The sequence below is a fragment of the Carcharodon carcharias genome (assembly GCF_017639515.1).
Source record: "Carcharodon carcharias isolate sCarCar2 chromosome 35 unlocalized genomic scaffold, sCarCar2.pri SUPER_35_unloc_2, whole genome shotgun sequence".
In the NCBI taxonomy this organism is placed as follows: Eukaryota; Metazoa; Chordata; class Chondrichthyes; order Lamniformes; family Lamnidae; genus Carcharodon; species Carcharodon carcharias.
Genome location: NW_024470712.1, coordinates 1,242,133 through 1,267,040, shown reverse-complemented (window position 1 = coordinate 1,267,040; position 24,908 = coordinate 1,242,133). Strand labels below are relative to the sequence as shown.

Here is a 24,908-nt window from a genome sequence, read left to right as displayed (position 1 = left end):
CACACATAATAAACAAATAGCTATGCATACACATACACACAAAAAATAGACAGGTGGGTATTTACATATATGCACACAATCAATAAACAACTTGTTATGTACACACATACACAAAAAAATAAACCAGTGGTTACATTTACACACTCACATACACACACACACACACACATTCACACACCAACACTCACACAAACACTCACACACAAACACCCTCATACACAGACACACATGCACACACACACACACTCACAAACTCAGGCACACACTCACGCACACATTCACACACCAACACTCACACAAACACACATTCACACAAGCACTCACACACACACAAACTCAGGCACACACACACTCACACACACGTTCACACACCAACACTCACACAAACACTCACACACTCACATACACACACACACACAAACACACTCATACACACACACACATGCACGCACACACATCCATACCCATTGGATGAATGCAGTTCCCACAACACTCAAGAAGCTTGACACCATACAGGGCAAAGCAGCCCACTTGATTGGCATCTCATGCACAAACAATCACTCCCTCTACCACAGTAACAGCAGTGTGTGTACCATCGACAAGATGCACTGCAGGGATTCACCAAGGCTTCTTAGACTGCAGCTTCCAAACCCAAGACCTCTACCATCTAGAAAGACAAGGGCAGCAGATAGACGGGAACACCACCACCTGGAAGTTCCCCTCCATGTCATTCACCATCCTGACTTGGAAATATATTGGCAGTTCCTTCATTTTCACTGGGTCAAAATTCTAGAACTGCCTCCCTAACAGCACTGTGGGTGTACCTACACCACATGGACTGCAGCGGTTCAAGAAGGCAGCTCACCCCCACCTTCTCAAGGGCAACTAGGGATGGGCAATTAATGCTGGCCCAGCCAGTGAAACCCATATTCTGTGAATGTAAAAAACACACACACAAACTCACAAACAAACATGTACATAAACACACACACAAACACGCACACACTCTCACAGAAGCCATAACCAGTCACAGGAAGCAGGAGACCAACTGAGGGGTGATGATTATATGTATTATATCAGGAATTTCTGGAACAGTCAGTGAGAAAGAGCGTAGATGAGGGGTGTTATCCTCATATAGATCAGGCATGCAACTAAGTGTAAGCTTACTGTCAGTGACAGTAAAATGGGAACGTTTCAATAAAGATTGAGAGTTGGTTTGGAATCGCACATTCGTGTGTTCTGTTGGGTGTTGAAGTTTATCATCCTCGGTGTAATTCTAGGGTTACGAGTTTAGTTGGATAATCTCCCTGTGGTGTCTAGCGACCACAATGTGACCCTAGCTGACAGCATGAGAGAGGGAATATTACAGACAAAAAGGTGGGTGAAAAGGCTCATATCATGGTGACCATAGAAACCCGGTTACCACAGGGTGTCGGTAAGAAGTTAAAATCTAGCAAGGGTTGCTTGCAGGAGATTACTAAAGTCAGGAGACCACTTAGAGAAAGGGAGAGAGCGGACAGAGTCATCCCAGAGACGAAAGGGGACAAAAAATGCTGTGTTGCATGACCACCAGCACAGAAGGGATCAATGTGAAACCACTAAACTGCAGAGAGAGTGAGAACAAGCGAGGAAACAGTCTGAGGACCACGAAGCAGTCGTGAACCAACTCATGAAGGAGTTTGAAGAATTGAAGCCCATTTGAAAGTGAAGCCTGGAAGCTGAGTGTTAGTTGCTTATCTGGCCCAAACGGGAGGGAACTGAGGACTATGAGAGGGTGTATCATGCAGCTGACACACCGGTAGATGAAACGAAAGTGAGTGTGAAGGAACGAAAGCAGCCGATAACCTGATGGGGGAAGAGGCACCCGAGAGGCTGGATCACAGGCAGTGTCCACACGCCGTGATGCAACTGAAACAACAAAACCCTGGGCAAGGAAAGCAGAATCATTGCAATGGGAGAGAGTGGAGGGGACATGGAATAGTCACAGGCCTGGGACACACCCCAAGCTGCGGCTTGGCCACCCAGTGATGCCAATGATCCGGAAAGAGTACGGGTTACCTGGCACACCGCAGGGTCCAGTGATAAACCAGTATACTCAGGCATATACCAGTTAAAGGGGATGATGGCGAGGGGCAACCCCATTGGGAGCTGGAGGAGACTTGTCATTACTTATCCAGAAGGATACAGCAGCTTAAAACCAGACATGGGTCAGAGATTTAAATAGAGTTGGACTGATAGGGTTAACCCCCCTCCATGTATTGTGCTCTGAATTTAAATACTACAATGCGGGGAGGTACCTGGGAAGTCCTGAAGCAATGCAGTAAGAGGACTATGGGGCATGGAATGGGAGATCCCTTTGAGGCCTGGTCCTAGTAAGTAGCTATGCTGAACAGACATGGGGAGTATACCAGCAAGTGATGGGAGGAGGGCTGGTGAGGGCCAATCTCCAGGGGCAACACCTCTGACCCATGTCTGGTTTTAAGTTTCTCGATCTTCTGGATAAATAATGACAAGTCTCCTCCAGCCCCCAATGGGGAGGCTCCTCGCCATCATCCCCTTTAACTGGTATATGCCAGGGTATGCTGGTTTAGCATTGGACCCTACGGTTTACCAGGTGGTCTGTACTTTCTCTGGATGATTGGCTGTGGACCTTGGACATGGGCCCCACTCTGAGGTAAATAAATAGCAGATAACGTGTACAATCCTAGCGCGCACAATATCACTGAGGGTCAGGTGGTCCAGGAAGCCTCCCCGAACACTCTGGCACCCATGGGAAGGAGGGGGGAGGGCAGCCAGGAATGAAGAGGACATCTGGGCCCCCATCTGGGAAACAGTGGGGGCGAACCGAAGGCCTGCCCCGGTCCGATGGAAGTAGAATATTACAACTGTGGAAAGGCAATGCATTTTGTCAGCAACCTACTCGGACTGGAAACCCGAGGGACAACTTGGGAAGCAGGATTCTGCAGGAACTTGGTCACAAGGAGATAGGAGGAAACTGCTGGCTGCAGCCATGCTGTTGAAGGAACAGGACCAAGTGGGAAGAATTAACAGTACCCTGCAGCCGATGGGAGGAGCCAGTGAAGACACTGAACGGGAGTGAAGGAGTCACATACAGCCTGATTACCCCTGTGCCCCTAAGGTACAGCCCACGGGGTCGACCCTGTGTAGATTTGGGTTATAGAAGGCATTGGGAAGGATTGTCTGATGGACATTGGACTTCTAAGACAATAGAGCATCAGGAAAGCCCTTGGCAATCATCATGGTCAGCAGAGGCACCCTGAAGTCTCCCAGGGTTTACAGGAAAATCTGGAGCTAGTATCAAAGCCTTTAAGAATTCGGGTGGTGACCTTGGAAACAGTGGCAGCTGTACCACAGGGATCTGTACTGGGTCCCCTATTATTTGTCATTTATATAAACAACATAGATGACTATGTGGGGGGTAGGATTGGAAAGTTTGCAGATGACACAAAGATTGTCCAGGTGGTTAACAGTGAGGTTGAGTGTCCTGGGTTACAGGAAGATATAGATGGGATGGTCAAATGGGCAGATAAGTGGCAGATGGAATTTAACCCTGAAAAGTGTGAGGTGATACGCTTTGGAAGGAGTAATTTGACAAGGAAGTATTCAATGAACGGCATGACACTAGGAAGTTCTCTGGAACAAAGGGACCTTGGCGTGTGTGTCCATAGATCTCTGAAGGCGGAGGGGCATGTTAGTGGGGTGGTGAAAAAGGCATTTGGGACACTTGCCTTTATCAATCGAGGCATAGATTATAAAAGTAGGGAGGTCATGTTGGAGTTGTATGGAACCTTGGTGAGGCCACAGCTGGAGTACTGTGTGCAGTTCTGGTCGCCACATTATAAGAAGGATGTGATTGCACTGGAGGGGGTGCAGAGGAGATTCACCAGGATGTTGCCTGGGATGAAACATTTAAGTTATGAAGAAAGGTTGGATAGACTTGGGTTGTTTTCATTGGAGCAGAGAAGACTGAGGGGTGACCTGATTGAGGTGTACAAGATTATGAGGGTCGTGGACAGGGTGGATAGGGAGCAGCTGTTCCCCTTAGTTGAAGGGTCAGTCACACGGGGGCATAAGTTCAAGGTGAGGGGCAGGAGGTTTAGGGGGGATGTGAGGAAAAACCTGTTTACCCAGAGGATGGTGAGGGTCTGGAATGCGCTGCTTGGGAGGGTGGTGGAGGTGGGTTGCCTCACATCCTTTAAAAAGTACCTGGATGAGCACTTGGCACATCATAACATTCAAGGCTATGGGCCAAGTGCTGGTAAATGGGATTAGGTAGGTAGGTCAGGTGTTTCTCACGTGTCGGTGCAGACTCGATGGGCCGAAGGGCCTCTTCTGCACTGTGTGATTCTGTGATTCTGTGAAAGACCGTCCCTAATACATCTGGCTGAGACCAGCGAGAGTTTGTGTTGGGATAAACAACATTGCTGCAAGAAGAAATGAGCCATAACAGAGGGGATGTATATGATATATGGTGGGGGCATATACATTCCCACCAGAGGCTCAGTCAGGTTTCATTGGATTGTGGAGGCCCAGTGTTTTCTGAATCAGGTGAATAAAACTGGCTGCTTTGCTTATCACCTCTTGCCTGTGTCTCATTCGTCATTCCAATCAGCGTGACAGGGAGAGAGGGAAGGTCAGAAAGTGGCAGGGCCACATTGACATCTTGTAGCTGTGACATTGTCATACTCACAGAATCATTACTTTACAGGCAATTTCCCTGACCCTTCCATCACCACCCATAGGAACGTCCTGCCCTACTGCGAGGACTGATTAACCAGAGGTGGCAGCACCTCTGTCACACCTACTCCAAATTTGCAGATGACACAACGCTGGGTGGGAGGGTGAGCTGTGAGGAAGAAGCAGAGATGCTTCAGTGTGATTTGGACAAGCTGAGTGAGTGGGCAAATGCATGGCAGATGCAGTATAATGTGGATAAATGTGAGGTTATCCATTTTGGTAGCAAAAACAGGAAGGCAGATTATTATCTGAATGGCTATAAATTGAGAGAGAGGAATATGCAACGAGACCTGGGTGTCCTTGTACACCAGCCGCTGAAGGTAAGCATATAGGTGCAGCAGGCAGTAAAGAAGGCAAACAGTGTGTTGGCCTTCACAGCCAGAGGATTCTAGTACAAAAACAGGGATGTCTTGTTGCAATTGTACAGGGCCTTGGTGAGACCACACCTGGAATATTGTGAGCAGTTTTGGTCTCCTTATCTGAGGAAGGATGTACTTGCTGTAGAGGGAGTGCAGCGAAGGTTTACCCGACTGATTCCTGGGATGGTGGGATTGACATATGAGGAGAGGTTGAGTCGGTTAGGATTATATTCACTGGAGTTCAGAAGAATGAGGGAGGATCTCATGGAAACCTATAAAATTCTAACAGGACTAGACAGGGTTGATGCAGGATGTTCCCGATGGTGGGGGAGTCCAGAACCAGGGGTCACAGTCTGAGGATATGGGGTAGACCATTTAGGACTGAGATGAGGAGAAATTTCTTCACCCAGAGAGTGGTGAGCCTGTGGAACTCGTTACCACAGAAAGTAGTTGAGGCCAAAACATTGTATATTTTCAAGAAGGAGTTGAATATAGCTCTTGGGACGATCGAAGGATATGGGGAGAAAGCGGGAGCAGGGAGCAGGCTATTGAGTTGGATGATCAGCCATGATCATAATGAACGGCAGAGCAGGCTCGAAGGGCTGAATGGCCTCCTCCTGCTCCTAATATCTATGTATGTTTCTATGTATGAGGGAGTGCTCCCCAGGGTTCTCAAAATTGACTCTTGATCCCACAATATCTTATGGCATCATGTCAAACATGAGCAAGGAAACCTCCAACTGATCGCCACCTCTGGCCCTCCTTCAGCAGATGAATGAGTACTTCTCCATGTTGAACGTGCCTTGGAACACCTACTGGGTGTAGCAAAGATACAGAAAGTACTCTGTGTGGGGGACTTCATAGTCCATCACCCAGAATAGCTCAGTAGCAGCACTACTGACCAAGCTGGCCGAGTCCTGGAAGACATATCTGAAAGTCTGTGCTTGCGGCAGGTGCTGAGGGAACCAACAAGAGGGGGAGGATCATCACCACCAATCTATCTGTTACAGCTGCATCTGTTCATGACGGTATTCATAGAAGTGATCGCTGCACAATGTGCTTGGTATTAGATTAAACATTTTGACATGTATATCCACCATGGATGCAGGGAGACACTGGTAAATGCTGATCATAATCCCCAAGCCTTTATGGAAAAGTTTATAAACCGGAATGCCAGACTATATGGATGGAGTTTACTATTACAACCTGATCACTTAAAGATTGCCCACATTGCTGGGTGAATAATGGCCAGGATTTCACAGCCCCCGCCCACCCGGCAGGATATTATGGTCCTGACGAACGGAATGGAGATTTAAAAGCCTCACCGAATCCGCTGTGGGGGAGACACACTGCGCCAGGGCATAAAATCCTGGCCAGTGTAATTGGCGATGCTTTGTCTAGAATTTAACTTTGCTTCAAATTGAATAAAGGCCAAAACGATACCGAGAATAACTGGATTAGCTTTGTGTAAAGAGTGACTGAATGAGCCTGTGGGCATGTTTTCATATTTTTGGGGGTTTGTTTTGTTATATTCTGTAATGAAACACATTTAAATATGGTGTTTCATTTCTTCAAGGTGGGAATGGTCATAAACACTTTAATCAGAGAAAATGGTTCCACTTCAAGGACTAAGAACATTCTAGATGAATTTGCATTTTTAAAAGACACTGTCCCTTAAAGGGTTAATGCAAGGACTCTGGTTGCTTCTGTTCCTGGAAAAGACAGTGTTTTACAAGAAAAGGGAATTAAGCAGCTTTAAAGAAGCTGGAAAGATGGTCATTCTGAGATAAATAGATAAAGCGTATATTTGGTTGGATAACCAGCAGGGAAAATCATTGATGTAGATGTTGTGACCCGTGCATTAGTGGGACTACAGATAGAAAGTGCACTCCTCCCATCTCAGTTGTAACATTAACCTCCCGCAGCCTGTACAACCCTCTCTATCTCTGTTACCTCCTCCAGCCCCTACAACCCTTCCTATCTCCATTTGCTCCTCCAGCCCCTACAACCCTTCCTATCTCCGTTTGCTCCTCCAGCCCCTACAACCCTTCCTATCTCCGTTTGCTCCTCCGGCCCCTACAACCCTTCCTATCTCCGTTTGCTCCTCCAGCCCCTACACCTCACCCTCCCTGGCTCTGTAACCCCCCCCAGTCTGTGCAACTCTCCCTCTCTCTGCAATCACTTCCAGCCCCAACAACCCTCCCTATCTCTGTAACCTCCTCCAGCCCCTACAATACTCCCTAACTCTGTAACCTCCTCCAGCCCCTACACCCCTCCCTATCTCTGTAACCTCTTCCAGCCCTTACAACACTCCCTATCTCTGCAACCTCCTCCAGCCCCTACAACACTCCCTATCTCTGTAACCTCCTCCAGCCCCTACAACCCTCCCTATCTCTGTAATCTCCTCCAGCCCCTACAACCCTCCCTATCTCTGTAATCTCCTCCAGCCCCTACACCCCTCCCTATCTCTGTAACCTCCTCCAGCCCCAACAACCTTCCCTATCTCTGTAACCTCCTCCAGTCCCTACAACTCTCCCTATCTCTGTAATCTCCTCCAGCCCCTACACCCCTCCCTATCTCTGTAACCTCCTCCAGACCCAACAACCTTCCCTATCTCTGTAACCTCCCCAGCCCCTACAACCCTCGCTATCTCTGTAACCTCCTCCAGTCCCTACAACTCTCCCTATCTATGTAACCTCCAGCAGCCTTTACAAGCCCCCCGTCTCTGTAACCTCCTCCAGCCCCTACAACCCTCCCTATCTCTGTAACCTCCTCCAGCCCCAACCCTCCCTATCTCTGTAACCTCCTCCAGCCCCTACAACCCTCCCTATCTCTGTAACCTCCTCCAGCCTCGACAACCCTCCCTATCTCTGTAACCTCCTCCAGCCCCTACACCCCTCCCTATCTCTGTAACCTCCTCCAGCCCCTACACCCCTCCCTATCTGTTAGCTCCAATGGTCCCTATAATCCTCTACCCTAACATCTCATTTGCCTTGCTGTCATACTCTATTTTGTAATGCAGCAGTGAAGCCCTTCGGGATGCTGAAAGGCTCTCTATAAATGTGTTGACGTTTCGAGTCCTCATGACCCTTCGACAGAACTTGAGTTCGAGTCCAAGAAAGAGTTGAAATATGAAATATTTCAACTCTTTCTTGGACTTGAACTCAAGTTCTGTCGAAGGGTCAGGAGGACTCGAAACGTCAACTCTTTTCTTCTCCGCCGATGCTGCCAGACCTGCTGAGTTTTTCCAGGTAATTCTGTTTTTGTTTTGGATTTCCAGCATCCGCAGTTTTTTTGTTTTTATCTATATAAATGTAGGTTGTTACTGTTGTTGTGGTCATGCAATGTCTGTGGGGAGAGATACAATTAATCTTTCAGCTTTCTGACTGGCTGGAGTAAATTCTGATGAATTAGTGAGGAGTCGCTGATTAAATGTTAACTCAATTTCTTTCTCCACAGACACTGTCTGACCTACTGCGCATTTCCTGCATGTTCAGCTTTCCTCCACTTGAAGTATTTAGCTTTATAAGGGGCTGATCCCTCAATGTTAACACTCATCCAATTGGCTAAAGTGGCTGTCAGTCATAAATTGGAACACCCTGATTGGCTGAAGCAACTGTCAGCCACCAAGCAAGACTGCTCTGATTGGCTGAGGCGTCCATCATCCAACAAGCAGACCACTCTGATTGGCTGAAGCAACTGTCAGCCACCAAGCAAGACTGCTCTGATTGGCTGAGTCACCTGTCATCCACCCGGCAGGCCACTCTGATTGGTGGACGGTCAGTCAAGAAACTCTGTCTTCTCTCTTTAAAGAGGGATCTCTTTATCTTAGGACTTAAAGCCTTTTTTATTTATTGTTAAAAGTTCCAAGATTTGATGTTGAGTTGTTAGATAAGAATCTTGTCCTGCCCTGGTGTTGAGGAAGTTCAGAGGAGGAAAGCGAAATACTCAAAGGTAATCTTGGCTTCACTCCCAGACACTGCTGTCGTACGCTGATGCCGGAGATAGTCCTTTAACCCCGGAGGTCACCCTTTAACTCCGCCACGTAACCTCCACCTCATCTGTCCTGTACCTGCCAATAAAGAACAAGGGCAGACACTCACTTCATTGATTAATATCATTAACTCAAGGCTGATATCAGTCCGTGATAATATGTCCATCAGGGGAGGAAGACTGAATCCTTACTCGATCTGGCCTACATGTGACACTTAACTGCCCTCTGGAATGGCCCAGCAAGCCACTCAGTTGTATCAAACCCTTACACAAAGCCCATAAGGAATGAGACCGGATGGACCACCCGGCATCGACCCAGTCACCGGAAACGACAATGGAAAACCCAGCCCGGTCGGCCCTGCAAAGTCCTCCTTACTAACATCTGGGGGCTTGGGCCACAAGTGGGAGCGCTGTCCCACACACATCGTCATCCTCATGGAATCATACCTTACAGGTCATGTCCCAGACACCACTATCACCATCCCTGGGTGTGCACTGTCCCACCGGCAGGACAGACCCAGCAGGGGTGGAGGCACAGTGGGATACAGTCAGGAGGGAGTTGTCCTGGGAGTCCTCAACATCGACTCCGGATCCCATGAAATCTCATGGCATCAGGTCAAACATGGGCAAGGAATTCTCCTGTTGGTTAACACCTATCACCACCCTTCAGCTGATGAATCAGTGCTTCCTCCATGTTGAACACCACTTGGAGGAAGCACTGAGGGTGACAAGGCTGCACAATGTACTCTGGGTGGGGGGACTTCAATGTTCATCTCCAAGGGCGGCTCGGTAACACCACTACTGACCGAGCTGGCCGAGTCCTAAAGGACATAGCTGCTAGACTGGGTCTGCAGCAGGTGGTGAGGGAACAAACAAGAGGGTAAAACATACTTGACCTGATCCTCACCAACCTGCCTGTCGCAGATACATCTGCCCATGACAGTATCGGTAGGAGTGACCACCGCACAGTCCTTGTAGAGATGAAGTCTCACCTTCACTTTGAGAATACCCTCCATCATGTTGTGTGGCACTACCACCATGCTAAATGGGATAGATTTCAAACAGATCTAGCAGCTCGATACTGGGCATCCATGAGGTGCTGTGGGCCATCAGTAGCAACAGAATTGTACTCGAACACACTCTGTAACCTCATGGCCTGGCATATCCCCCACTCTACCATTACCATCAAGTCAGGGGATCAGCCCTGGTTCAATGAAGAGTGCAGGAGGACATGCCAGGAGCAGCACCAGGTACACCTAAAAATGAGGTGTCAACCTGGTGAAGCTACAACACAGGATTACTTGCGGAAGCAGCAAGTGATAGACAGAGCTAAATGATCCCACAACCAATGGATCAGATCTAATCTCTGCAGTCCTGTCACATCCATTCATGACAATTAAGTAACTCAATGGAGAAGGAGGCTCCACAAAAATCCCCATCCTTAATGATGGGGGAGCCCAGCACATCAGTGCAAAAGATAAGGCTGAAGGATTTGCAACAATCTTCAGCCAGAAGTGCTGAGTGGATGATTCATCTCAGCCTCCTCCAGAGATCCCCAGCCAATTCAATTCACTCCACGTGATAGCAAGAAATGACTGAAGGCACTGGATATTGCAAAGACTGTGGGCCCTGACAATATTCCAGCAATAGTACTGAAGACTTGTGCTCCAGAACTTGCTGTGCTCCTAGCCAAGCTGTTCCAGTACAGCCGCAACACTGACATCTACCCGGCTGTGTGGAAAATTGCCCAGGTATGTCCTGTATACAAAAAGCAGGACAAATCCAACCCGGCCAATTCCGCCCCATCAGTCTGCTCTCCATCGTCAGTAAAGTAATGGAAGGTGTTGCTATCAAGCGGCACTTACTCAGCAATAACCTGCTGACTGACACTCAGTTTGGGTTCTACCAGGGCCGCTCAGCTCCCGACCACAACCTTCTCAAGGGCAATCGGGGTGGACAATAAATGTTAGTCCTCCCAGTGACACTCACGCCTCATGAACAAATAACAATAAACCCCAAGATTAGAATCAGCGTCTGTTAATGAGATTTTAAATATAAAAATCCTAACGATATTAGCACGTGCCAATATGATTTATGAAAATAATTGTCTCCGGATGTTCTGTGATTCTCTGATTCTAAGCATGAAGGTGTGTTCTAGCTCTTCCTCTGAATGCAGTCACCTGGTCAGTGTAGAGGATCCATGGGTCCCACACGTGCTGTGCCTGAAAGGGAATTGTATCCTACCTCTGTGTGATCCACGAATCCTCCAGCGCAGTCACATGGCCTGCCCGGAACATCTCCCATCCAGCCTGCGCTATCATAGCACCATTATCGATACAGAACCTGGGGAGGAGGAGAGTGGCAGTCAGCTCAGGCCAAATACAGAAAACCATAAGAACCGACACTTATACACACACCAGTTTATACACATGCAGGGCAGCATGCCAGGAGCAGCACCAGGCACACCTAAAAATGACTGGCTGGAGTAAATTCTGATGAATTAGTGAGGAGTCGCTGATTAAATGTTAACTCAGTTTCTTTCTCCACAGACACTGTCTGACTACTGGCATTTCCTGCATGTTCAGCTTTCCTCCACTAGAAGTATATAGCTTTATAAGGGCTGATCCCTCAATGTTAACACTCATCCAATTGGCTAAGTGGCTGTCAGTCATAAATTGGAACACCCTGATTGGCTGAAGCAACAGTCAGCCACCAAGCAAGTACTGCTCTGATTGGCTGAGGCGTCCATCATCCAACAAGCAGACCACTCTGATTGGCTGAAGCAACTGTCAGCCACCAAGCAAGACTGCTCTGATTGGCTGAGTCACCTGTCATCCACCCGGCAGGCCACTCTGATTGGTGGACGGTCAGTCAAGAAACTCTGTCTTCTCTCTTTAAAGAGGGTTCTCTTTATCTTAGGACTTAAAGCCTTTTTTATTTATTGTTAAAAGTTCCAAGATTTGATGTTGAGTTGTTAGATAAGAATCTTGTCCTGCCCTGGTGTTGAGGAAGTTCAGAGGAGGAAAGCGAAATACTCAAAGGTAATCTTGGCTTCACTCCCAGACACTGCTGTCGTACGCTGATGCCGGAGATAGTCCTTTAACCCCGGAGGTCACCCTTTAACTCCCGCACGTAACCTCCACCTCATCTGTCCTGTACCTGCCAATAAAGAACAAGGGGCAGACACTCACTTCATTGATTATATCATTACCTCAAGGCTGGTATCAGTCCGTGATAATATGTCCATCAGGGGAGGAAGACTGGATCCTTACTCGATCTGGCCTACATGTGACACTTAACTGCCCTCTGGAATGGCCCAGCAAGCCACTCAGTTGTATCAAACCCTTACACAAAGTCCATAAGGAATGAGACCGGATGGACCACCCGGCATCGACCCAGTCACCGGAAATGACAATGGAAAACCCAGCCCGGTGGGCCCTGCAAAGTCCTCCTTACTAACATCTGGGGGCTTGGGCCACAAGTGGGAGCGCTGTCCCACACACATCGTCATCCTCATGGAATCATACCTTACAGGTCATGTCCCAGACACCACCATCACCATCCCTGGGTGTGCACTGTCCCACCGGCAGGACAGACCCAGCAGGGGTGGGGGCACAGTGGGATACAGTCAGGAGGGAGTTGTCCTGGGAGTCCTCAACATCGACTCCGGATCCCATGAAATCTCATGGCATCAGGTCAAACATGGGCAAGGAATTCTCCTGTTGGTTAACACCTATCACCACCCTTCAGCTGATGAATCAGTGCTTCCTCCATGTTGAACACCACTTGGAGGAAGCACTGAGGGTGACAAGGCTGCAGAATGTACTCTGGGTGGGGGGACTTCAATGTTCATCTCCAAGGGCGGCTCGGTAACACCACTACTGACCGAGCTGGCCGAGTCCTAAAGGACATAGCTGCTAGACTGGGTCTGCAGCAGGTGGTGAGGGAACAAACAAGAGGGTAAAACATACTTGACCTGATCCTCCCCAACCTGCCTGTCGCAGATACATCTGCCCATGACAGTATCGGTAGGAGTGACCACCGCACAGTCCTTGTAGAGATGAAGTCTCATCTTCACTTTGAGAATACCCTCCATCATGTTGTGTGGCACTACCACCATGCTAAATGGGATAGATTTCAAACAGATCTAGCAGCTCGATACTGGGCATCCATGAGGTGCTGTGGGCCATCAGTAGCAACAGAATTGTACTCGAACACACTCTGTAACCTCATGGCCTGGCATATCCCCCACTCTACCATTACCATCAAGTCAGGGGATCAGCCCTGGTTCAATGAAGAGTGCAGGAGGACATGCCAGGAGCAGCACCAGGTACACCTAAAAATGAGGTGTCAACCTGGTGAAGCTACAACACAGGATTACTTGCGGAAGCAGCAAGTGATAGACAGAGCTAAATGATCCACAACCAATGGATCAGATCTAATCTCTGCAGTCCTGTCACATCCATCCATGACAATTAAGTAACTCAATGGAGAAGGAGGCTCCACAAAAATCCCCATCCTTAATGATGGGGGAGCCCAGCACATCAGTGCAAAAGATAAGGCTGAAGGATTTGCAACAATCTTCAGCCAGAAGTGCTGAGTGGATGATTCATCTCAGCCTCCTCCAGAGATCCCCAGCCAATTCAATTCACTCCACGTGATAGCAAGAAACGACTGAAGGCACTGGATATTGCAAAGACTGTGGGCCCTGACAATATTCCAGCAATAGTACTGAAGACTTGTGCTCCAGAACTTGCTGTGCCCCTAGCCAAGCTGTTCCAGTACAGCCGCAACACTGACATCTACCCGGCTGTGTGGAAAATTGCCCAGGTATGTCCTGTATACAAAAAGCAGGACAAATCCAACCCGGCCAATTCCGCCCCATCAGTCTGCTCTCCATCGTCAGTAAAGTAATGGAAGGTGTTGCTATCAAGCGGCACTTACTCAGCAATAACCTGCTGACTGACACTCAGTTTGGGTTCTACCAGGGCCGCTCAGCTCCCGACCACAACCTTCTCAAGGGCAATCGGGGTGGACAATAAATGTTAGTCCTCCCAGTGACACTCACGCCTCATGAACAAATAACAATAAACCCCAAGATTAGAATCAGCGTCTGTTAATGAGATTTTAAATATAAAAATCCTAATGATATTAGCACGTGCCAATATGATTTATGAAAATAATTGTCTCCGGATGTTCTGTGATTCTCTGATTCTAAGCATGAAGGTGTGTTCTAGCTCTTCCTCTGAATGCAGTCACCTGGTCAGTGTAGAGGATCCATGGGTCCCACACGTGCTGTGCCTGAAAGGGAATTGTATCCTACCTCTGTGTGATCCACGAATCCTCCAGCGCAGTCACATGGCCTGCCCGGAACATCTCCCATCCAGCCTGCGCTATCATAGCACCATTATCGATACAGAACCTGGGGACGAGGAGAGTGGCAGTCAGCTCAGGCCAAATACAGAAAACCATAAGAACCGACACTTATACACACACCAGTTTATACACATGCAGGGCAGCATGCCAGGAGCAGCACCAGGCACACCTAAAAATGAGCTGTCAACCTGGTGAAGCTACATACAGGACTACTTGCATGCCAAACAGCATAAGCAGCAAGAGATAGACGGAGCTAAGTGACCTCACAACCAATGGATCAGATCTAAGCTCTGCTGTCACATGGAGTCGTGAATGGTGGTGGACAGTTAAACAACTCATTGGAGGAGCAGGCTCCACAAATATCCCCATCCTCAATGATGGGGGAACCCAGCACATCAGTACAAAAGATAAGGCTGAAGTATTGCAACAATCTTCAGCCAGAAGTGCCGAGTGGATGATTCATCTCAGCCTCTTCCAGAGGTCCCCAGCATCACAGATGCCAGTCTTCAGCCAATTTGATTCACTCCATGTGATATTAAAAAACAGCTGAAGACACTGGATACTGTAAAGGCTATGGGCCCTGATAATATTCCAGCAATAGTACTGAAGACTTGTGCTCCAGAACTTGCCACACCCCTAGCCAAGCTGTTCCAGTCCAGCTACAACACTGGCATCTACCCATAAGCCCATAAGAGGTAGGAGCAGAAGTAGGCCATTCAGCCCATCGAGTCTGCTCCACCATTCAATGGGATCATGGCTGATCTGATAATCCTCAACTCCACTTCCCTGCCTTTTCCCCATAACCCTTGATTCCCTTACTGATTAAAAATCTGTCTATCTCAGCCTTGAATATACTTAACCACCCAGCCCCTACAGCCCTCTGCAGTAAAGAATTCCACAGATTGACCACCCTCTGAGAGAAGAAATTCCTCCTCATCTCTGTCTTAAATGGGCAACCCCTTACTCTGAGATTGTGCCCTCTGTGCCTAGAGTCTCCCACAAGAGGAAACAACCTCTCAGCATCTACACTGTCAAGCCCCCTAAGAATATTATACGTTTCAATAAGGTCACCTCTCATTCTTCTAAACTCCAATGAGTATAGGCCCAATCCACTCAACCTCTCCTCAAGAAAATCCCTCCATACCTGGGATCTCATTCTCTGGACTGCCCCCAATGCCAGTATATCTTTCCTTAGATAATGAGACCAAACCGTTCACAGTATTCCAAGTGTGGTCTAACTAGTACCTTGTATAGTTTTCGCAAGACTTCCCTATTTTTATACTCCATGCCCTTTGAAATAAAGGCCAACATTTGCCTTCCCTATTATCTGCTGAACTTGTATGTTAGCTTTTTCTGATTCATGCATGAGGACTCCCAAATCCCTCTGTACTGCAGCTTTCTGCAGTCTTTCTCCATTTAAATAAAATTCAGCTCCTCTATTCTTCCTGCCAAAGTGCATAACCTCACATTTTCCCACATTATATTCCATCTGCCAAGTTTTTGCCCACTCACTAAACCTGTCTATGTCCCTCTGTGGACTCCTTGTGTCATCCTCACCACTTGCCTTCCCACCTATTTTTGTGTCATCCGTAAACTTGGCAATAGTACATTCACTGCCCTCATCCAAGTCCTTAATATATATTGTAAATAACTGTGGTCCCAGCACTGATCCCTGTGACACTCCACTAGTTACAGATTACCATCCTGAAAATGCCCCCTATATCCCAACTCTCTGTCTTCTATTAGTTAGACCGTCCTCTATCCCCATGCTAATATACTACCCCCAACACCATGGGCTCTTACCTTATTAAGTAGCCTTATGTGTGGTATCTTATCGAACGATTTTTGGAAATCCAAATATATTACATCTACTGCTTCCCCTTTATCTATCCTGCTTGTTACTTCCTCAAAGAATTCTAATAAATCTATCAGTCATGATTTCCCCTTCATGAAGCCATACTGACTCTGCTTGATTAGATAATGTATTTCTAAATGCTCTGCTATTACATCCTTTATAATAGGCTCTAACATTTTCCCAGTGACAGATGTTAAGCTAATTGGTCGGATAGTTACCTGCTTTGTGTCTCCCCCCAATTTGAATAAGGGTGTTACTTTGGCAGTTTTCCAATCCTCTGGGACTTTTCTAGAATCTAAGGATCTTTGGAAGATTACTACCAGTACATCCACTATCTTTGTAGCTACTTCCTTCAATATCCTAGGATGCAGCCCATCAGGTCCAGGGGACTTATCGGCCTTTAGCCCCATTAGTTTCCCTAGTGCTTTTTCTCTTGGGATAGTTATTGTATTTATTTCCTCCCCCACTCTTGCCCCATGGTTATTTAGTGTTTCTGGTATACTTTTGTGTCTTCTACTGTGAAGACTGAAGCAAAGTATTTATTCAACTCCTCTGCTATTTCCTGGTTCCCCATTATTTCCTGAGCCTCATTCTCTGAGGGCCCTATATTGATTTTGGCCTCTCTCCCTTTTTTTTTAAAGAAGCCTTTACCGTCCATTTACTCTCAAAGTTTATTTTCTCCCTCTATTATTTTGGTCATCTCCTGTTGGTTTTTAAAACTTTCCCAATCCTTTGGCTTACCATTAATCTTTGCTACATTGTATGCTTTTTCACTTTGATACTGTCCTTAATTTCCTTGGTTACCATGGTTGGTTTACCCAACCATGTGGAAAATCACACAAAAAGCAGGGCAAATCCAACCCGGCCAATTACTGCCCCATCTGTCTACTCTCCATCATCAGTAAAGTAACGGAAGGGGTCATCAACAGTGCTATCAAGCTTAGCAATAACCTGCTCAGTGATGCCCAGTTTGGGTTCCACTAGGGCCACTCAGGTCATTACAGCTTTGGTTCAAACATGGACAAAAGAACTGAACTCTGAAAAACTCTCCGCTGGTTGGAGTCATTCCTAGCACAAAGGAAGATGGTTGTGGTTGTTGGAGGTCAGTCATCTCAGCTCCAGGACATCACTGCAGGAGTTCCTCAGGGTAGTGTCCTCGGTCCAACCATCTTCAGCTGCTTCATCAATGACCTTCCTTCCATCATAAGGTCAGAAGTGGGGATGTTCACTGATGTTTGCACAATGTTCAGCACCATTCACGACTCCTCAGATACTGAAGCAGTCCATGTACAAATACAGCAAGACCTGGACGAAATCCAGACTTGGGCTGACAAGTGGCAAATGACATTCATGCCATACAAATGCCAGGCAATGATCATCTCCAACAAGAGAGAATCATCAAATCATCAATCGTCAAGCATTCACTCCCTCCACCACCGACGCACAGTAACAGCAGTGTGTGTACCATCGACAAGATACACTGCAGGAATCCACCAAGACTCCTTAGACAGCACCTTCCAAACCCACGACCATCACCATCTAGAAGGACAAGGGCAGCAGATAGATGGGAACACCACCACCTGGAAGTTCCCCTCCAAGTCACTCATCATCCTGACTTGGAAATATATCGCCGTTCCTTCACTGTCACTGGATCAAAATCCTGGAACTCCCTCCCTAACAGCACAGTGGGTGTACCTACACCACATGGACTGCAGCGGCTCAAGAAGGCAGCTCACCACCACCTTCTCAAGGGCAACTAGGGATGGGAAATAAATGCTGGCCCAGCCAGTGAAGCCCACATCCCATCAATGAATTTTTTAAAAAAAGATCCAAACATGGACAAAAGAGCTGAACTCCCCGAGGTGAGGTGAGAGTGACTGCCCTTGACATCAAGGCAGCATTTGACCGAGTGTGGCATCAAGGAGCCCCAGTGAAACTGGAGTGAATGGGAATTGGGGGGGAAAACTCTGCTGGTTGGAGTCATACCGAGCACAAAGGAAGATGGTTGGAGGTCAGTCATCTCAGCTCCAGGACATCACTGCAGGAGTTCCTCAGGGTAGTGTCCTCGGCCCAACCATCTTCAGCTGCTTCATCAATGACCTTCCTTGACCAGAAACTGAACTGGACTAGCCATATAAATACTGTGGCTACAAGAGCAGGTGAGAGACTTGGAATCCTGCAGCAAGTAACTCACCTCCTGACTCCCCAAAGCCTGTCCACCATCTACAAGGCACAAGTCAGGAGTGTGGTGGAATACTCCCCACTTGCCTGGATGAGTGCGGCTCCCTCAACACTCAAGAAGCTCAACACCGTCCAGGAAAAAGCAGCCTCGCTTGATTGGCACCACATCCATAAATATTCACTCCCTCCACCACCGACGTACAGTAACAGCAGTGTGTGTACCATCTACAAGATACACTGCAGGAATCCACCAAGCCTCCTTAGACAGCACCTCCAAACCCACGGCCACTACCATCTAGAAGGACAAGGGCAGCAGACACATGGGAACATCACCACCTGGAAGTTCCCCTCTAAGCCACTCACCATCCTGACTTGGAAATATATCGCCGTTCGTTCACTGTCGTTGGGTCAAAATCCTGGAACTCCCTCCCTAACAGCACTGTTGGTGTACTGACAACACATTGTGAGGAACCAGATTTTGGAAAATTTGAAGGACATTGAATTTTGGACATTCTTCCTCCTGAGTTATATTTACTATAAGTCCACCGACACCCAGAGCTACCACGGCTACACTTTCTCACACCCTGCTTTCTGACTTGATTCCATTCTCCCAGTTTCTCCATCTCTGTCGTATTTGTTCTGATGATGCTACCTCCCAAACCAGTGCTTCTGATAAGTCTGTGTTGTTTTTAAAAGAGGAAAATTGTTACACTTCTAAACTATAACTTTTATGTTAACCTGTTTAATAACTTGTTTTAAAAAAGGAGTGTGTTTTATAATACAATTATTCTTTTTTGCCTTTACAGAAAGAAGCCAAGTTAGAATATTTTCATCCAGGGAACAGTATCAAAGGTAAACAATTGGCCCGTTTTGTGGGGGAATTAAACATTTAAACTATGGTTATGACCTGTAGAGAAGTGGGGCGAGATTAAACTGTGCAATGTCCGATCTTGGCCTTTAACAACGTGGAACACATCGGTTCAAGAAGGCAGCTCACCATCACTACTCAAGGGCAATTAGGACGGACAATAAATGCTGGCCCAGCCAGCGAAACCCATGTCCTAGAAATGTCTTAAAAAAGCACACAGTGTGTACCTGCTTTAGTGCACAGGCCTTATATGTCCGCAGATGTCCACTGACATTTGTTAATGACACCCTAAACCCAGGAAAGAAGGAAAAGCAAAATTAAAGTGGGAGTGGATGCCATTGGAATTTAAATTGGAGAATCTGGACCAAGCTGGCACAGGATCCTGTTCCAATGTCAGATTAAGACGTGTGAAGACAATCAAACTCACCTTTCATCTGTAGCGAAGATTTTGGCTCCTCTTGCCTCACACATCGCTGCCATCATTTCCTGCAAGCGCAGATTACCTGAAGCAAGACAGCAAAATGATGGCGTTAGACAGGAGCAGTACGCCAGATGTTAACTCGGCCAGCTGGATCTCCTGGTCTACACGCTCCGACAGTCACACTCTGACAATCTCTAGCTCTGTGCCATTATTCTGGTAAATCCAACTCCCAAACATCCGAATGAAGATGGAAGACCACCAGAGTTTACATCCTATCACCCCCCGACCTCACCGTGACCCGTGCCATCACTCCTGACCTCACCGTGACCCGTGCCATTACCCCTGACCTCACCATGACCCGTGCCATCACTCCCGACCTCACCGTGACCCGTGCCATCACTCCCGACCTCACCGTGACCCGTGCCATCACTCCCAACCTCACCGTGACCCGTGCCATCACCCCCCGACCTCACCGTGACCCGTGCCATCACTCCCGACCTCACCGTGACCCGTGCCATCACTCCCAACCTCACCGTGACCCGTGCCATCACCCCCCGACCTCACCGTGACCCGTGCCATCACTCCCAACCTCACCGTGACCCGTGCCATCACCCCCCGACCTCACCGTGACCCGTGCCATCACCCCCCGACCTCACCGTGACCCGTGCCATCACTCCCGACCTCACCGTGACCCGTGCCATCACCCCCCGACCTCACCGTGACCCGTGCCATTACTCCCGATCTCACTGTGACCCGTATCATCACCCTCGAACTCACCGTGACCCGTGCCATTACTCCTGACCTCACCGTGACCCGTGCCATCACTCCCGACCTCACCGTAACCCGTGCCATTACTCCCGACCTCACCGTGACCGGTGCCATCACTCCCGACCTCACCGTGACCCGTGCCATCACCCCCCGACCTCACCGTGACCCGTGCCATCATGCCTCCCTTCACTGTGGCACCCAGGGTCACCCCTAACCTCATTGTGACCCTTGTGATCACGGCTCACCTTAATGACCCCTCCGACCCATGTCAGTCAGACCTTCCCTCACCATTGCCCCTGCGACCTTTGCCCCATCCTGTGACCCTGCGACCTTCCCCCCACTAGCTGACCCACCTACCCTGTCCCCTGACCCTCTGACCCAGTAGTCCCACCCCTGCTCGACCAACCCAATCCCCATAATGTCCCCCCATGGTCAACAACTCCATCCCTGGCCCTCTGACCCACTCTCCACACTGTTACCCACCCCCCCACACCATCACCCACAGACCCAACCACCCCCCCACACCGTCACCCAGAGACCCACCCACCCCCCCACACCGTCACCCAGAGACCCACCCCCCACACCATCACCCACAGACCCAACCCCCCCCCCACCACACCATCACCCACAGACCCACCCCCCACACCATCACCCAGAGACCCAACCCGCACACCGTCACCCACAGACCCAACCCCCCCACACCATCACCCACAGACCCACCACCCCTACCGTCACCCACAGACCCAACCCCCCCACACCGTCACCCACAGACCCAACCCCCCCGACACCGTCACCCACAGACCCACCACCCCTACCGTCACCCACAGACCCAACCCCTACACCGCCACCCACAGACCCAACCCCCCCACACTGTCACCCACAGACCAACCCCACACACCGTCACCCAGAGACCCACCCCACACACCATCACCCACAGACCCAACCCCCCCCACACCGTCACCCAGAGACCCAACCCCCCCACACCGTCACCCAGAGACCCAACCCCCCCCATACCGTCACCCAGAGACCCACCCCACCACACCGTCACCCACAGACACACCCCACACACCGTCACCCAGAGACCCACCGCCCATACCGTCACCCACAGACCCAACCCCCCCCATACCGTCACCCACAGACCCAACCCCCCCACACCGTCACCCAGAGACCCACCCCCCCACACACCGTCACCCACAGACCCAACCCCCCCATACCGTCACCCACAGACCCAACCCCCCCACACCGTCACCCAGAGACCCACCCCACACACCGTCACCCAGAGACCCAACCCCCCCACACCGTCACCCAGAGACCCAACCCCCCCACACCGTCACCCACAGACCCAACCCCCCCACATCGTCACCCACAGACCCAACCCCCCCGACACCGTCACCCACAGACCCAACCCCCCCACACCGTCACCCAGAGACCCAACCCCCCACACCGTCACCCACAGACCCAACCCCTACACCACCACCCACAGACCCAACCCCCCCACACCGACACCCACAGACCCAACCCCCCCACACCGTCACCCAGAGACCCAACCCCCCCCACACCGTCACCCACAGACCCAACCCCCCCCCACCATCACCCAGAGACCCAACCCCCCCACACTGTCACCCACAGACCCAACCCCCACACACCGTCACCCACAGACCCAACACCCACACCGTCACCCACAGACCCAACCCCCACACCGCCACCCACAGACCCAACCCCCACACCGCCACCCACAGACCCAACACCCACACCGTCACCCAGAGACCCAACCACCCCACACCGTCACCCACAGACCCAACCCCCCCACACCGTCACCCACAGACCCAACCCCCACACCGCCACCCACAGACCCAACACCCACACCGTCACATAGAGACCCAACCCCCCCACACCGTCACCCAGAGACCCAACCCCCCCACACCGTCACCCACAGACCCACCCCCCCACACCGTCACCCACAGACCCACCCCCCCCACACCGTCACCCACAGACCCAACCCCCCCCACACCGTCACCCACAGACCCACCCTCCCACACCGTCACCCACAGACCCAACACCCACACCGTCACCCACAGACCCAACCCCCCCCACACACCGTCACCCACAGACCCAACCCCCCCACACCGTCACCCACAGATCCAACCCCCCCCACACCGTCACCCACAGACCCACCCCCCCACACCGTCACCCACAGACCCAACCCCCCCACACCGTCACCCAGAGACCCAACACCCCCACACCGTCACCCACAGACCCACCCCGCCACACCGTCACCCACAGACCCACCCCACTCCTCCACTTTAGACCCCCCACCACACCCCCATCCTCTGAGCCTCCCATGTACGTACATCCGACCCCCCCGACAATCAGCACTTCTTCTGATCCACAATGGGCCATTGCCCGTTCTGTCGTCTCCACTAACATGGCAAACACAGTCTCCTAGAAAGAGAGGGAGAGAGATAGGCAATAAGGGCACAGGTAAATCATCCAATAAAATTATACTTTTTATAGTAGGATTGTTGTCATTGTGATCTCTCTCTATATTCCCTGTAGCTGTGTATCTCTTAATCTCCGAGCTCTCTCTGTATTCCTGTGTATCTCTCTTTCTAACTCGGTATTCCCTGTGTATATCTCTCTCTAATTCTCTCATCTCTCTCTGTATTCCCTGTGTATATCTCTCTCTGTATTCCCTGTGTATATCTCTAACTCTCTGATCTCTCTCTGTATCCCCTGTGTAAATCTCTAATTCTCTTATCTCTCTCTGTATTCCCTGTGTATATCTCTAATTCTCTTATCTCTCTCTGTATTCCCTGTGTATATCTCTAATTCTCTGACCTCTCTCTGTATTCCCTGTGTATCTCTCTAACTCTCTGATCTCTCTCTGTATTCCCTGTGTATATCTCTCTCTGTATTCCCTGTGTATCTCTCTAACTCTCTGATCTCTCTCTGTATTCCTTGTGTATCTCTCTAACTCTCTGATCTCTCTCTGTATTCCTTGTGTATCTCTCTCTCTGATCTCTCTCTGTATTCCCTGTGTATCTCTCTAACTCTCTGATCTCTCTCTGTATTCCTTGTGTATCTCTCTAACTCTCTGATCTCTCTCTGTATTCCTTGTGTATCTCTCTCTCTGATCTCTCTCTGTATTCCCTGTGTATATCTCTCTCTGATCTCTCTCTGTATTCCCCGTGTCTATCTCTCTCTAACTCTCCGATCTCTCTCTGTATTCCTTGTGTATCTCTCTAACTCTCTGATCTCTCTCTGTATTCCTTGTGTATCTCTCTAACTCTCTGATCTCTCTCTGTATTCCTTGTGTATCTCTCTCTCTGATCTCTCTCTGTATTCCTTGTGTATCTCTCTCTCTGATCTCTCTCTGTATTCCCTGTGTATCTCTCTAACTCTCTGATCTCTCTCTGTATTCCTTGTGTATCTCTCTCTCTGATCTCTCTCTGTATTCCTTGTGTATCTCTCTCTCTGATCTCTCTCTGTATTCCCTGTGTATCTCTCTAACTCTCTGATCTCTCTCTGTATTCCTTGTGTATCTCTCTAACTCTCTGATCTCTCTCTGTATTCCTTGTGTATCTCTCTCTCTGATCTCTCTCTGTATTCCCTGTGTATATCTCTCTCTGATCTCTCTCTGTATTCCCCGTGTCTATCTCTCTCTAACTCTCCGATCTCTCTCTGTATTCCTTGTGTATCTCTCTAACTCTCTGATCTCTCTCTGTATTCCTTGTGTATCTCTCTAACTCTCTGATCTCTCTCTGTATTCCTTGTGTATCTCTCTCTCTGATCTCTCTCTGTATTCCTTGTGTATCTCTCTCTCTGATCTCTCTCTGTATTCCCTGTGTATCTCTCTAACTCTCTGATCTCTCTCTGTATTCCTTGTGTATCTCTCTCTCTGATCTCTCTCTGTATTCCTTGTGTATCTCTCTCTCTGATCTCTCTCTGTATTCCCTGTGTATCTCTCTAACTCTCTGATCTCTCTCTGTATTCCTTGTGTATCTCTCTAACTCTCTGATCTCTCTCTGTATTCCCTGTGTATCTCTCTCTCTGATCTCTCTCTGTATTCCCTGTGTATCTCTCTAACTCTCTGATCTCTCTCTGTATTCCCTGTGTATCTCTCTAACTCTCTGATCTCTCTCTGTATTCCTTGTGTATCTCTCTCTGATCTCTCTCTGTATTCCTTGTGTATCTCTCTCTCTGATCTCTCTCTGTATTCCTTGTGTATCTCTCTAACTCTCTGATCTCTCTCTGTATTCCTTGTGTATCTCTCTCTCTGATCTCTCTCTGTATTCCTTGTGTATCTCTCTCTCTGATCTCTCTCTGTAT

The 24,908-nt window shown here is 49.1% G+C and overlaps 1 protein-coding gene and 1 long non-coding RNA gene across 2 annotated transcripts in view; both read right to left on the bottom strand.

The window, feature by feature from the left end:
* Positions 1–8,945: 8,945 nt before the first annotated feature.
* Positions 8,946–11,455, bottom strand: LOC121274207. The gene is made up of 2 exons (XR_005942235.1): positions 11,355–11,455; positions 8,946–9,189 (listed from the first exon to the last, which is right to left on the bottom strand). It is a non-coding gene; the product is annotated as an uncharacterized LOC121274207 (long non-coding RNA).
* Positions 11,456–12,229: 774 nt separating this feature from the next.
* LOC121274202 (O-sialoglycoprotein endopeptidase) overlaps positions 12,230–24,908 on the bottom strand; it is a 136,515-nt gene continuing 123,836 nt past the window's right edge. Inside the window, exons 8-11 of the mRNA XM_041181402.1 lie at positions 22,931–23,021; positions 19,818–19,893; positions 14,434–14,532; positions 12,230–12,269 (exon numbers count right to left, since the gene is read on the bottom strand). Of these exons, the coding sequence (XP_041037336.1) occupies positions 12,230–12,269; positions 14,434–14,532; positions 19,818–19,893; positions 22,931–23,021 (306 nt within the window). The remainder of the gene's footprint in view (positions 12,270–14,433; positions 14,533–19,817; positions 19,894–22,930; positions 23,022–24,908) is intronic.